The following is a 13893-nucleotide window of genomic DNA, read 5'->3' as shown; positions in this document are numbered from 1 at the left end:
CTGTACATGTTAGGAAAATAATTTTGTCATTTGCAGGAGAATGCTGTTTTTGAACAATTACTTGCTAATGACATAATCATATTTACTGGTCATGACTTTGAAATTGGTAAATTTGGAACATTTTTATAATTTTAGGCATTGAAAGCAACAAAAAGTGATAATTCACAGTGAAAATTTGTTCAAAGAGTAAAAAACAGTATACCTTAGTGGCTTCCACTTTATGACTAACGACACCTTCCCTACTGCTCTCTCTTCGGTTTTACCCTACCCTGTGTGTTACCTGATGTGCTGTGTGGTTTTGCACCCTCTGTGTTGCTGTGTCCACTCCACAACTTTGCTTTGGACGTCTGAAACTAAAAAAAAAAAAAACACAGGATTTGACAACACTTATACAACCACCACAGACGGTCGTGGAAGTCCTATCCCACGCACCGGATCACCAGACCGATCCCGCAGCCCCATGAGAAGCTTGTCACCAACCCGCTTGGAGCAGCTAGTAGCAGACATCGACCCAGAGACAGTCCGCATTGCCCTGAGAGACTTTGCACAACAACTGAAGTCAACTGAAAGAGAGAAGGTGAGTTGTTGCAATAAATACTTACGTTCCTTTTGAAAAATATGTATACTTTGTGCAAATGAATGGAAGTCAATGTTTCAAACAGTTTTTGAGAATGAGAGGATAAATATAGTTTAGATTTACAATTGCCATCCCTTGCAAATATGTTTTATAGTCTGATCAACCTCCTCAATCCCTATAAACAAGTCTATTATTATCGTTGATAACAATGGATTTGGGGTAAACCATTATGGTTAAAGGGTTAAATTTGACATTGCTGGGTTTAGAATCTTGTAAAGTGTTATAAAATCAGCCACGACTTCTTTAACCCTTTGCACCCTGACCTCCTGGTGACCTATGACATCATACAGATTTTTTTTTTCGAGCCGGGTTCAAAGGGTTAAAGCATTGACAGTTTATAGACATAACATTATAGACATTTGGGCTTGCTTAATAATTTTGGTAGGGAACTATATTTGAAGGTGCTTTTACCTGTTCGTGTCTGTACACATTCTAATATTTATGGTTCTGATCATCATAACAGGACGAAGCTTTGGCAGAGTTCGTAATCTGCAGGAAGATATCAATGAATTAGAAGAAGATCGTAACCGCACCGCAGGTCGTCTGCAACAAGTCCAGAAGACTCTCGGTGAGACAGAGGAAGGCAAACGCGGCGCTGACGGCCGTCTGAGCAGTGCGCAGACCGCCCTCATGCTGCAAGAGGAGACAATTCGTCGCAACGAACGCGACAAGAAGGGACTGCTGGAGAAGATCCACACGCTGGAGCGCAACTTGCAAACCGCTGAGACAGACAGACGCAACCTCCAAGACAGAATCAACAAACTCAAGCAGGCTGAGGCCAAGCTGGAGAACGACAAACGCCAACTGCGCGAGACTCTCGAGGCTTCTGACAACCGCGGCACTCAACTTGAACTGAAACGCCGCTCCCTGGAAGGTGACCTACAACGCATGCAACTCTCAATGAACGACAAAGTTACTGAAAATCAGGTAAACTTGAACTCTTTTCCATCAGTCTTACACTGTCAAAAACTATCAAGTAGGGTAAAAATCCACTTCTTACATCTTTTGTCACCGTCTCTGTCCATCTAGCTCCAACCATTTTTTTTTTTGCAAAGAAAGCAATTGTACCACAGTTTGGAATTAAAAGGTTAAACCTTTTCACCCCAATTCCGTGTAAACAGGTCCACAATCATGATTGATAACAATTAGTTTGGATCAAACCATTGTGATGAAAAGGGCGAATAGTCCAGTCAAAATTAGGGTTAGACCCACCACAAATTGCAACAGAATGTTTTTCTTCAGAATGCATTTTAAAGAGGTACCCAGAACAACATATTAAAAGTTTACTCGAATCCACCTTGGGGAAATATGCCTAATTTGCATAAATCAAATATGGCGGCCAACCATCCGACAAAATAACACAATTGGTCATATATCACATGTTAAACAAGCTATTTCAGTGATTTCAAAGTCTGACACCAGTAATTAGGCTCGGAGAATCATTTTGGAGGTATAATGTTTTATATAGGCACTTCATTAATTTGCATAATTCCAATATGGCGGCCAAAATTTCTAAAAAACACATTTTCGGTTATATACCACGTATTGAACTAGCCATTTCAGTGATTCTAAAGTAAAGGTATATTTCTTTGGTATGGACAAATGATTGTCGAGATGCAATGATTTGCATTGGCACTTTGCTAATTTGCATAAATCCAATATGGTGGCCAACTTTCCTACAAAGGACATTGTCGGTCATATACCATGCATGGAAAAAGCTATTTCAGTGATTTTAAAGTTTTAATATTTTTCTTGGGTGTGAAGAAACACTTTTAGTAGTCCGATTTTTACAAATGCACTTTGATAATTTGCATAAATTAAATATGGCTGCCATATTACTGCCCCGTTGCTTAATAGCTTCTAATATAAATAAGGGTTTGGTATAGTTTTTAGCACTAGGAATCTATCTAGAAGAAAGTGTTAAGTCCCTGTACATTTATTTTTAAAATTCTGAATTTTCTATATATGACTACTGTTAATGATTGTTAGTCTTCTGAAAAATATATTCTCTTTCTGAATATAACATTGGATTCATCTGTGTACGGCATTTTTGTTATTTATATGGGTGTTTTACACTGTACAGTGTTAAAACAATCTGTAATGTTTACTGTTGAAAAAAGACGTGTTCAAAATGTTTAGTTTTTAAGTTAGACTGAACCTTCTTTTTATGGATAGATGCATCGTTATAAGATCCCCCGAGATGATAGGCAAGAAGTCATAACCCATATCAGCAAAAATACAATAAATACAACAAAGCTAAAAAACAGAAAAAATGATATGACCAAAATAAAAAATGGCATAATACACACAAATTAAAACTTAGATCTATAGCAAACAATGTCAGATTCATAAAAACTTTATGAACATCCAAACTCACAAAAACTGAAATCTGCATGCTTTATCAAAGGCTTACAATTATTCAAACGCAGAATCCAACTATTACACAATACAAACAAGTACATCATGAGTCATTTTTCCAAGTGTCATTTTTCCAGATGTACGTGTTTGTATCGTGTAACAGTTGGATTCTGTTGGGCTGATGAGTTGTTTGAATTAATTTTAAGCCTTTGCTAAGCATGCAGTTTTCAATTTTTGTGAGTTTGTGTGTCCATAAAGATTTTAAGAGTCTGACATAATTTGTCTGTATTGTGGCATTTGTTATTTTTGGTCACATTATTTTTTTGTTTCTGGGTTATCTTTGTTGTGTATATTGTATTTTTGCTTTTATATGTGATGACTTCTTGCCTATCATCTAGGGGGATGTACCAAAGTCTAAGATGCACTCGTTAATAAGAAGGGGGTTCAGTCTAAATAAAAATCTAAAGATTTTGTACGCGACTTTTTTTTAAAACAGTAAACATTAAAAGATTACATGTTTTGACACTGTACAGTATAAAACACATATAAACACGATTGGAACTAATTTGGGATAATTGGATGGTGAAATAATGACAATTTCATCTGCAAATGTTATCTCATCTGCTTTTCTTGTGACGTTACACACTTGTTTTTGTGACTACTTTGCAAAATTGCAACATTCAGCAATACGGCACCAAACATTTTTGAGGAATTTAAAAAATATGAAAATTCAATTATCCCAAGTTAGTCCCTGTCGTCATTATAAAAATCATAAATAATGCCGTACATAGATAAAAATCCAATGTTATATTCAGAAAGAGATTATTATAAGACAACTAAAAATCATTAATTGTTGTCATATATAGGAAAATCACATAATAATTAAAATTGCATGACTTTCTTACATCTCAATAGTAAACGCACATAAACATATACGTATTTTAATCCGTTCGGAAGTCATATGTAAGTCTACCAAATTCGCTTTAACACTCTTTTCAAAATACAATATATTTATGGAGTATTTGAACAAATTCAAATATCATAGACACCTATTAAAATACACTTTTATTCTTAAATGGATCGTAATTATAAGTAAATTTATAGTATATTTTCCACATTTCAAAACAAATTTAAAAGTTCAAGGACTTAAGGTTGACCTTCACATTGCCAATACAGTTTTTTTCAAAGGAATATTTCCTATCTAAGATGACAAGGAAACCCACAGAAACTATTTTGTGAAGTGTAATATTTCACTCGAAACAAGAGTATATGTAGGAAAAACCGACAATTTCATTTTTCATTATCTATCCTCATTCTTAAATGGCATGGGCTGAAAGAATGACAATCAAAAGGTGCTTAAAATCATGATAAGCAAAATAAAAATGCCCCTTATTCAAAATGGAGGAATTTTATTGCAAAACAAAATATTTGTTTTGTTATATAGCATTTAAAGAACATAATTTGAAAATTTCAGAAAATTTGACCCAGCCAGACTGGAGTTAAATTCTTTTGAAATCTTGAAATTGGGATAAAATTGACGCACGAAATCGGGTGATTTACATACATTTGCATAAATTAACACTTCAATATCATGCAACTAACGATGCTTGCCAAGCTAAAAAGTGAAACTAAGCAATGTTTAATCTTGGGTTAACAAATTTATCACGATTGGATGAATATTTGCAAAAAATTATTTTGAGCAAAATACGCTGTGTTGGGTGCTGTTTCCTCTTAACAGTTTCTTCTGATATTCCTAGTGCTTAAACTCTACCGGAACCTTATTTATATTAGAAGCTATTTAGACATTAATTTGGCAGCCATGTTTAATTTTTGAAAGTTATCAAAGTGTCTTTAAAGACATTGAACCGCAAAAGGTGTTTCTTCATGCTCAAGAAATATATTTAAACTTAAAAATGGCTGAAATAGATTGTTTAATACATGATATATGACAAATATGTCTTTTGAAGATATATTGGCCGCCCTATTGGATATATGCAAATTAACAAAATGCCAACACAAATGATTGCACCGCAAAAATCGTTTGTCCATGCAAAAGAAATATACTTTTAACTTTAAAATCACAGAAATAGCTTGTTTAATCCTTTGACTGCTGTAATATCTACACCAAAATTTTAATGCTATATTCTACTAATTTCTGTGATTTTCTCTGTACGTTTTTTCCATAATTTTGGACCAAAGTGATATCATATTTCATTAACAACAGTTTTTTATCAAAATTTTGGCAAAAAGAAGAAAAATTGACCGTGGAACATTTTATAAGTTGATAAAAATAGACTTTGGCGTTCAAAGGGTTAATACGTGGTATATGACAGAAAATCTCTTTTGTAAGTATATTGGCCATCAAATTGGATTTATGCAAATAAACGAAGTACCCATGCAAATCATTGCATCTCGAAAATCGTTTGTCCATGCAAAAGAAATATGCTTTTAATTTTGAAATCAGAGAAATAGCTTGTTTAACCCTTTGACTGCTGTAAATTTTACACCAAAATTTTAATGGAAAATTTTACCAATTTCTGTGAACTTTTCTGTACTTTTTTCATGATTTTTAATAAAAAGGATACATTTTTCAACAGCTACAGTTTCTTTGTCAAAATTTTTGGCAAATAGCACAAAAATTGACTGTGGTACATTTTATAAAGTTGATAAAAATAGACTTTGGCGCCCAAAGAGTTAATACGTGGTATATATGCAGAAAATGTCTTTTGTAGGTATGGATTTATGCAAATTAACGAAGTACCTATGCAAATCATTGCATCTCGACAATATTTGTCCATGCCAAAGAAATATACTTTTAACTTAAAAATCACTTAAATAGCTGACGCTCAAAGAGTTAATACGTGGTATATGACAGAAAATGTCTTTTGCAGGAATGTTGGCCGCCATATTGGAATTATGCAAATTAATGAAGTGCCTATATGAAACATTATACCTCCAAAATGATTCCCTGAGCCAAATAACTAGCGTCAGATTTTGAAATCACTGAAATAACTTGTTTAACATGTAATTTATGGCCAATTATGTTATTTTGCTGGATGGTTGGCCGCCATATTTGATTTATGCAAATTAGGCATATTTCCCCAAGGTGGATTCGAGTAAACTTTTAATATGTTGTTCTGGGTACCTCTCTAAAATGCATTCTGAAGAAAAAAATTCTGTTGCAATTTGTGGTGGGTTAGGTGCCAAAATCTCGTAGATTGACTGGACTAGAATGATCTCCAAGATGGACAAATATTATCAACTTCTTGCATCCACCCTGCGCATTATTTTGCTGTAAGAATCTCAAGCCATGCCGATAAAAAATGAAAACAAATATTTTCATAACAACTGCATGTACTGCTTTCATGATAATGATGTTGTTTGTTTTTTTCTTCCTCCAATCAGGTGCTACAGGATCGAATTGATTCCCTGACTCGTCAAATCCAAGACTTGGAAAGCAAGAATACCTCCCTACAACTTACAGTAGACCGTCTTAGCCTGAGCCTTGCCAAGACAGAGGAAGGTGAACACCAACTCAAAGACAAGGTAAGGACATTCCAAGATCATCAAAACTTCTAAGATGCTATCAAACTTCCAAAGACATGTTTAATTTCAGTACTTGATTTAAATGTATGTTTTTGAGTTGTTGCAAAACAGTTTGTAAGTAATTAATAATGAAACCTTGACAACTTATACAGTATGTTTTTGTGTTCATCCCCTGCACTTTATAGAAATTCATATTCAAAAAAAGTCTAATTTAAATCAATCAATAATACAAATCCAAATAAATTCAGAATAAAAAAATGAAATCAAAAAAAGAAATCAAATTCAAAATGTTACGTGTTATCCACACTAATGTAGCTTCTATATTTGACTGAGATCTAATTGATATCAGCAGTTTAATTATTTCGTGAAATGGACACTTTCACTTTTAATAACGTGTTGATTTCTTACACTTGCTCACTAGATAATATACACGCCACAGTAAAAAACAGACCCATTTGTGAATGTCACCAGAATCTCACTAAAATTTTAAGTCACTTTATCTTGCTTTTCCTGTCATTGTGATTTCTTATTTTCAAAACTTTGATAATAACGTCTTTTTCATACTTTTTTTCTTGCATGACTACAGGTCCAGTCACTCTCCATGTCCCTTACTGAACAAGACGTAACCTCAAAGGAACTCCAGGAGCGTCTAGCCCAGCTGCAGCACGCCCTCACCAGCAGCGAGCATGACCGCCGCGTGCTGCAGGAGCGCCTGGACGGTGCAAGACAGGCCGCCTCCGAAGCCAAGAAACAGAACCATCAACTTTTGGAGCGTGTACAGCTGCTGCAGAATGAACAGAGCGACAGTGATGTCCGCAGAATGGAACTGGAAGGACAAGTGAGAAACACCCAACAGGTCAGTTGTCTTCGCTTTGGTAACTCTTATTTTCTCCCTACATCATGTGTTTTGAGTCCTGCTTTCACTTTATCATATTGGTCACTGCCCTAGTCACCAATCTCACATTTGTAGCAAAGTTCTAAAAACACCTTTGATTTCTGATGAAAATTTATTATTGATGGTGTCAATTTTTTTACAAATTACTGTAGGAACAAGAGTCTGACTATGAAAGGGCAAGAGATGTAATGTTTTGGGCGATGTCTCTCTCTGTTTGCCTAAGTATACACAGTCATTAGCGAAGAGGTGACCTCATTCCAGGCGTATGAATCTTCGTCTTACCATGGGTGCCATTATGTGTTATGAAGTTTATATGTTCAGTTCTTAGAAAGAAATCCCTTATTTCTGCATTCATGTGTGTTTTGAAGAAGACATGTGCCAGTCATTGGCCAGTGAGAGACAAGTAACCAAAACGCATATTTAATGTTTAACAATATTTCCCATCGTGCATTTTACATGCCACGACCTTCAGAGACTAAACACCTTATGTTAACATCTTCAACTTCTTCCGATTGATTTCAGGTTCTTAAACAACGTCAAGAAGCAGAAGAAGAAATCATGGGCCGCGTACAGAGACTCCAAGAAGAGAAGAGGAACTTCCAGGAGCGTGTGACAACATTGCAGCGTGCGTATGCACACTTGGAGGCTGAGAAGAGGGAGCTTGAACGCAACTCAGGACGACTTGAGAAAGACAAGACTGCTTTAAAGAAAACTCTGGACAAGGTAAGAGCTCTCTCCCTCTCTCTCTCTCCCTCTCTCTCTCTCTCTCTCCCTCTCTCTCTCTGTCTCTCTCTAATTCTTTAGTCTGGTCACTTTCCAAGGGTTTATATTATAGTATGCAACTTCCACAATGTTTACCTTTTTAACCCTTTGAGCGCCAAAGTCAATTTTTGTTGCCTTTACAAAATATACTCTAGTCAAATTTTTTCAGATTTTTGCTAAAATTTTGATAAAAAACTGCAGGCACTGAAATGTGATGTTTATTTGCTTCAAAATTATACAAAAAGTTACAGAAAAATTCATAAAAATTGGTAAAACGTTGTACTAAAATTTTTTGGCGGGAAAATTTACAGCATTCAAAGGGTTAATCTCCTGCAACAAGTAACTATGTGTAGATTTTTTGGTAAATCACTGATGACTATTGTTTACCCATCAGGTTGAACGCGAGAAGATTCGTACAGAAGAGGAAGCCCTGAGAGCCTCCGCAGACCGCGGTGCGTTGGATCGTTCTCTGTCGGCCCTTGAAGTAGAAAATAATGAACTACAGCGTCAAATCCAGGGTCTGCAGGCAACATTCGCCGAGACTGAACAGCAGCATGCCCAAAGGTAAGATATCAATGCCAATACCTGTGACCAATCAGGGAATTCCACGTATGTGAAGTAGCCAAAGAGGGACACTGATGTATTCGAAGTAGCCAATCAGGGACTTAGATGTGTATGAGGTAGCCAATCAGGGACACAGATCTCTCTACAGTGACCAATCAGAGACAAAGAATGATTTAAATGGTTTTTTGAATACACAAATTGCAGGAGGCCCTATAAACATCCATCAGGTCAAACCATATTCCTTTTTAACATGAAGAGAGAAATAATCAGTATGTTTGTATTTTTCAATGTGCATCCTTCTCGGAGATATAATTTGTAATTTGTTTCGTTTTATTGCTAGATTGATTGACCTCACAGCGAGACATCGCCAGGAAACAGAAATGGAGGTAGAACGCCTGAAAACTGCTCAGATTCAGGCTGAGAGAACTTTGGAAGCTCGTGAGCGCGCTCACAGACAGCGTGTCAAAGGTTTGGAGGAACAGAACAACACACTGAAGGACCAGCTGAGCCAGGAAATCCGTAAACGCCAACAGTTCATTTCCCGCAGCGGAAAGACTGGAGATGATATCCGTGATCTCCGGGCGATCCTCAGTAAGTAAAAAAATCTACGTAGACGGGGAAATGGCTGGAGAAAACGATAATTTGCGAAAAGTCAGTCTTTGAACATGCATGAAGAAGTCAAGAAGAATATCTTGAAGTGAAATTTTGAGCCGCATATGTAGGCATATTGTATACTCAGGCATCTGCATGCGTAACACAGTAGCATGATATTTTGTTCTAGCAAACTCATTAACATTCTGTTCATTGGGCTCGTCAGAATTCTGGAACTGAAAAAAGTAAAATTCATCGTTTGTTTGTCGGTAACTCCAGTAAGTGTTGTGGTAAGGTTGTAAGGTTGGGGTACGTCCGTGTTTGTACTGTCCGTCGGGTGATTTTACACGTCTTGTTCATTGTCCTGTCTGAGAGAGTCTCACCTCTGTCCTGTCCTCTTTCATGCTCTTTTCACTCACTGCAATTTAATGTCATGTCTCCTGGATTTTGTTTATACTTCTCTCTCATTAACAGACGTGTGTCATTCTCACTTTTCTTTTTCTCCGCTTTTGTTTTTGTTCAGATGACTCTCTCAGCACCGTGGCCCGTGACCCCACTCTCGACCCCCTGCTGCTGGAACACGAGACCAAGAAGTTGGACGAGTCGCTGGGCTACGTGACGGGAGTCCACTCCCCGCCCACCAGTCTATCATCCAGCCCGTCTCTGAAACGCCGCACACGAAGCAGCTCCCCAAGGCGTCTGGGTCTGGGTCTGGGTCGCCACACTTCCACACCTATTTCAGGTACTAAATACTAACCCATCTCACTCAGTAAATAATCATGGCTCCGTCTCTCAGCCAATCACATATCAGTAAATGAAACATGTACTCTGTCTCTCAGCCAATTGCATTTCAGTAAATGACACATGTGACATCATGTCCAGCTCTCAGCCAATCACATTTTAAAAGTAATGCAGCTTCCTTCAAATCTTCATATCGGCTATATGCAACATGCCTCAAATATTTCTTGTCATGCAGTAAGCAGAAATTTTGCTGCAAAAAGCAGTCTTTCAACTGAAGCTGTGCATATTGCAAAAGACAACCTGAACAGTTTTAACATCATAGAAGCAAATCAAATTTTTTTAAACCAGTCAACACACTATGGCTTTATTTTAAAATGAGCTGTATGAAATATTTTAATGTTTGCACTCTAGCTTTTGTCCTTTCTTATAATTTTCCAGCAATTTTAATTTTTTAGATGCATTTTGTTCTGTACTTTTCAAATTTTTACTTTAAATTTTAATTATCCTTTCATTTATTTTCATTTTATATTTTTTTTTTGAACAAAAATTTTGCTAGCAGAGTGCACCATCGCACATCGGCAATCATATGCAGCATCACCTAACCATGTTTCTTCCATGCTATTCTTTCTTTCTGTTTCTCCTCTCGCCCACCATCAGCAGGTGCAAAATCACCCGGCAGAAGAAACGGCGCCCCCACAGCCAGCCCCATTAGTTCCTCGCGCTCCTTCAAGTCTTAGGGGTGAAAACAAATAACAAACAACCGAACAAACACCCCTTTAATGTATGATCATCAACATATCATGGTGCTGTGAGCTCTATTTTTTGAAAAAAAGTATGAGAGTATTACGAAATACACAACAAACAAGACAGGTAATTTATTTTTCTGAGTGTAATGTGAATAAAATAAGCTGCAAAGGAGAAAAGTTATCAAATATCCACCTGTTTTACTGAAATATCGAAAAACATGCAGTGTTTTTTTTAACCTCTGGGTGGACAACGTCATGTGAAGTTATCAACTGTGTTTAGATAGTGTTTAGTTTTTTCCTGTTTGAATGTGTTGTTAGTGGTCAGGACACACAACAATCTCAGTAGAAGTTATCGAAGATTACATGATTTTTACTTTTGAACAGTATTAAAACTTTTCTTAAAGTCACTCATTAGGTAGTTGGTCACTCAATTTCTTGGTGTTCTAGTCAGTCGAAGCAGTTTTGGTGAATCTGTAATTGCTGTATCCAGTATGAGACACTCCACGTCTGTCTGACAAAACAGCTGTACTTCAGACAAAAATCTGTTATGATTTTATCCATTTTTGATGTGTCCTTTTTAGTTTATCCATCATTGTCCGAGATTCTTGTGATGTGCGGTGTTCATTATCATTATCGTTATTGCTCATGTATGTTAATTTCTGTTTTGTATAACCCGACTGTGGAAACCTCATCGTTTCTTGATTTTGTTGTTTCTTTCCTCCAAAAAAAAAATGAAGCTTTACTCAGTCAAATTGTGAATTTCTGTAATATTTGTAAAATTACTCGTGAATTTTTTTTGAAAAACTCAATGTACACTGATTACGGTCTTTTTGATAGCTGAGTGTAGAGTAGTCAGATATTTTTCATCTGTGGAGACACCTTGATTTGGATTGAAAGTACGGTTAATAGTTTTTACGTGTAAAGTTCTGATTTCCAGAAAAACCTGTATACATTGTAAAGAGTGTGATCAGCGTCTTTCTGTCTTTTTTTTTAAACTAGAGTAATGTTAAAATTGTTCTTTGTGATTCACTGATTTTGATGTGATTCTTTCCATTTAATGTTCAGACGCCCTGGATTGGAGAGTGTGTATCATAAATGTATACTTACAGATATTTTTTTTTTCAAATGTTGCAAAGCGGTGCTTGCTTAAAAAAAGAAATGGTGGCTGGCAGACTGAAATATTCCAGAGTGACGATCTTCTTCGTTCAACTTTATTATTTTCTTTGCAAGTTGTGCACAAGCCAATCACCGATTTTTCTGTATATCTCGGAGAATTGCCACCCAACACCCGCTAGGAAATTTCCTCGTAATGCTAAGATCAGACACATTCCCGGGTATATATATATGTATATGTTTTCCACGGAATTTTCCAACCATGTCCATTTCCCAATTCCAGAGGTGTGCTTTCAATGTAGATTTCACTTTGATATACATGTATGTACATTTCCAGTGAAAATATTTACCAATCAAATTGGTCCCATATTAAATGGAATCGTGATTAGTTTTATCCTGAGCCGTCCAGAATCGTCAGTAATAATTATGATCAAATTAACCAGAGATTTTAATTAAAGAAGGAAAAAAAATTGGACTTTATAGAACATAAATTTATTCGGCTATTATATTGTAATTTGAAAATATATTCCACAACTCAAATGACCATAGTATATGAAATAACACCAAGTACAGAATCAGCACTTCTCTGACCTTGATGACAAAATCATAAACGGAGATTTGCTCTCTGGCTTTGGTGGATGTGTTTTTAATCATTACCGGTAACATGACTTGCCGAAATGAATATTCTAGTCTTTTTAAGTAGTTTTGAAACCCTGATTGATCCTTTTCTCAGAGGAAAAATTACTTACATGATGGATAGAAAAAAACAGAATGTGTGCAAGAAGGTCTTTTTTTCCAAGCTTGTGTTTCTCTAGTGTGCTTCTACTTAAAAATGCATACTCTGCTAATGTAATTGTTTTGTGAAATATTTTTTCCACCTCTGTATTGACTGCGAATGAGAAATAAAATAAACCAATGCACTGTTTGCCTTAATTTACCCTTTGTCAGTGTTGTCATTGTCAGAAATACCCACAACAGGGCCTGAAAATAACACTGGTCTGACGTCCGGGACCAGTGAATTTTCATCAAGGACCAGTATAAAATTACCCCTCAAAAGTCAGCAAACTAGTACAAGTGGACAGATGAAACCATTGAACAAGAACTTGAGAAATCTTACGAGTAAATGTATATGCAATGTGTCTGTATTGCAAAAATTGACAATTGTGCATCCCAAACAGAATCTGATAGAAATAAATTCAGGGTAGTCTCTGGTCCCAGGACAACCAAACCTTGCCTTGGTACTACTACTTTTGGAAATGGTAGTCCCATGGGGCCACTACTAAATACCATATATCATGGAATGAAACCATAGTCTACAGCTGTATGCTGTTTGTTGGCTCTAGACTGGCTTGTAGACTTCCTCAAAACATCATTCAGTGCTTGTGTCTAAATCTGGTGAAATTGCATAATAATGATCAATTTATCATCCGTCATAATTTATTCATGGTAACTCATATGATGATAAAAATGACAGGAAATTGAGCATTGTGTACTTTCTTGTCCTGTTTTTATGTGATACTGTTTGATTAGGAAAAGAAAATTGGATTTAGTTTTAGACATTTTACGGCTTTAAATTCCTTTCGTACACTGTCACCGTGTTGTCTGACTGATTGCATGAATATTAAACAATATGAGGGACGATGTAAGAATATGATATTTATTTGACAGATTGTCAGAAATAGTAATCGTATAATTTATGTGTAGATGTCCCCTTGGGTCTACTAAAGTTTCCAAAATGGCCGTCCACTTTCACTACCATGTAAACAGGCTATTTGTTCCAGCCCTATGTGTATCTCAACATGCTTTAGGAAGTACAAGAAGAAACTGCTGTTGACAAAAACGATAAAAATCATCAAAAGTTATACAGCTACTGACCCTTTATCCCTCTGAACACCAAATTCAATTTTTGTTGCCTTCATAAAATATAACCCAGACAATGT

General features: G+C 36.1%; 1 protein-coding gene across 1 annotated transcript in view; it reads left to right on the top strand.

Moving 5' to 3' along the window:
• LOC139137381 (rootletin-like) overlaps nt 1-12886 on the top strand; it is a 93615-nt gene extending 80729 nt beyond the window's left edge. The window contains 10 exon segments of the mRNA XM_070705437.1: nt 375-577; nt 1101-1113; nt 1116-1564; nt 6401-6541; nt 7128-7397; nt 7959-8159; nt 8593-8762; nt 9103-9353; nt 9877-10095; nt 10752-12886. Of these exon segments, the coding sequence (XP_070561538.1) occupies nt 375-577; nt 1101-1113; nt 1116-1564; nt 6401-6541; nt 7128-7397; nt 7959-8159; nt 8593-8762; nt 9103-9353; nt 9877-10095; nt 10752-10831 (1997 nt within the window). The 3' untranslated portion in view covers nt 10832-12886.
• Nucleotides 12887-13893: the final 1007 nt, after the last annotated feature.

This window comes from Ptychodera flava, chromosome 7 (genome assembly GCF_041260155.1).
Source record: "Ptychodera flava strain L36383 chromosome 7, AS_Pfla_20210202, whole genome shotgun sequence".
NCBI classification, from domain to species: Eukaryota; Metazoa; Hemichordata; class Enteropneusta; family Ptychoderidae; genus Ptychodera; species Ptychodera flava.
Note: the sequence above shows the minus strand (reverse complement) of the source record. Positions and strands in the feature narration are given on the sequence as shown.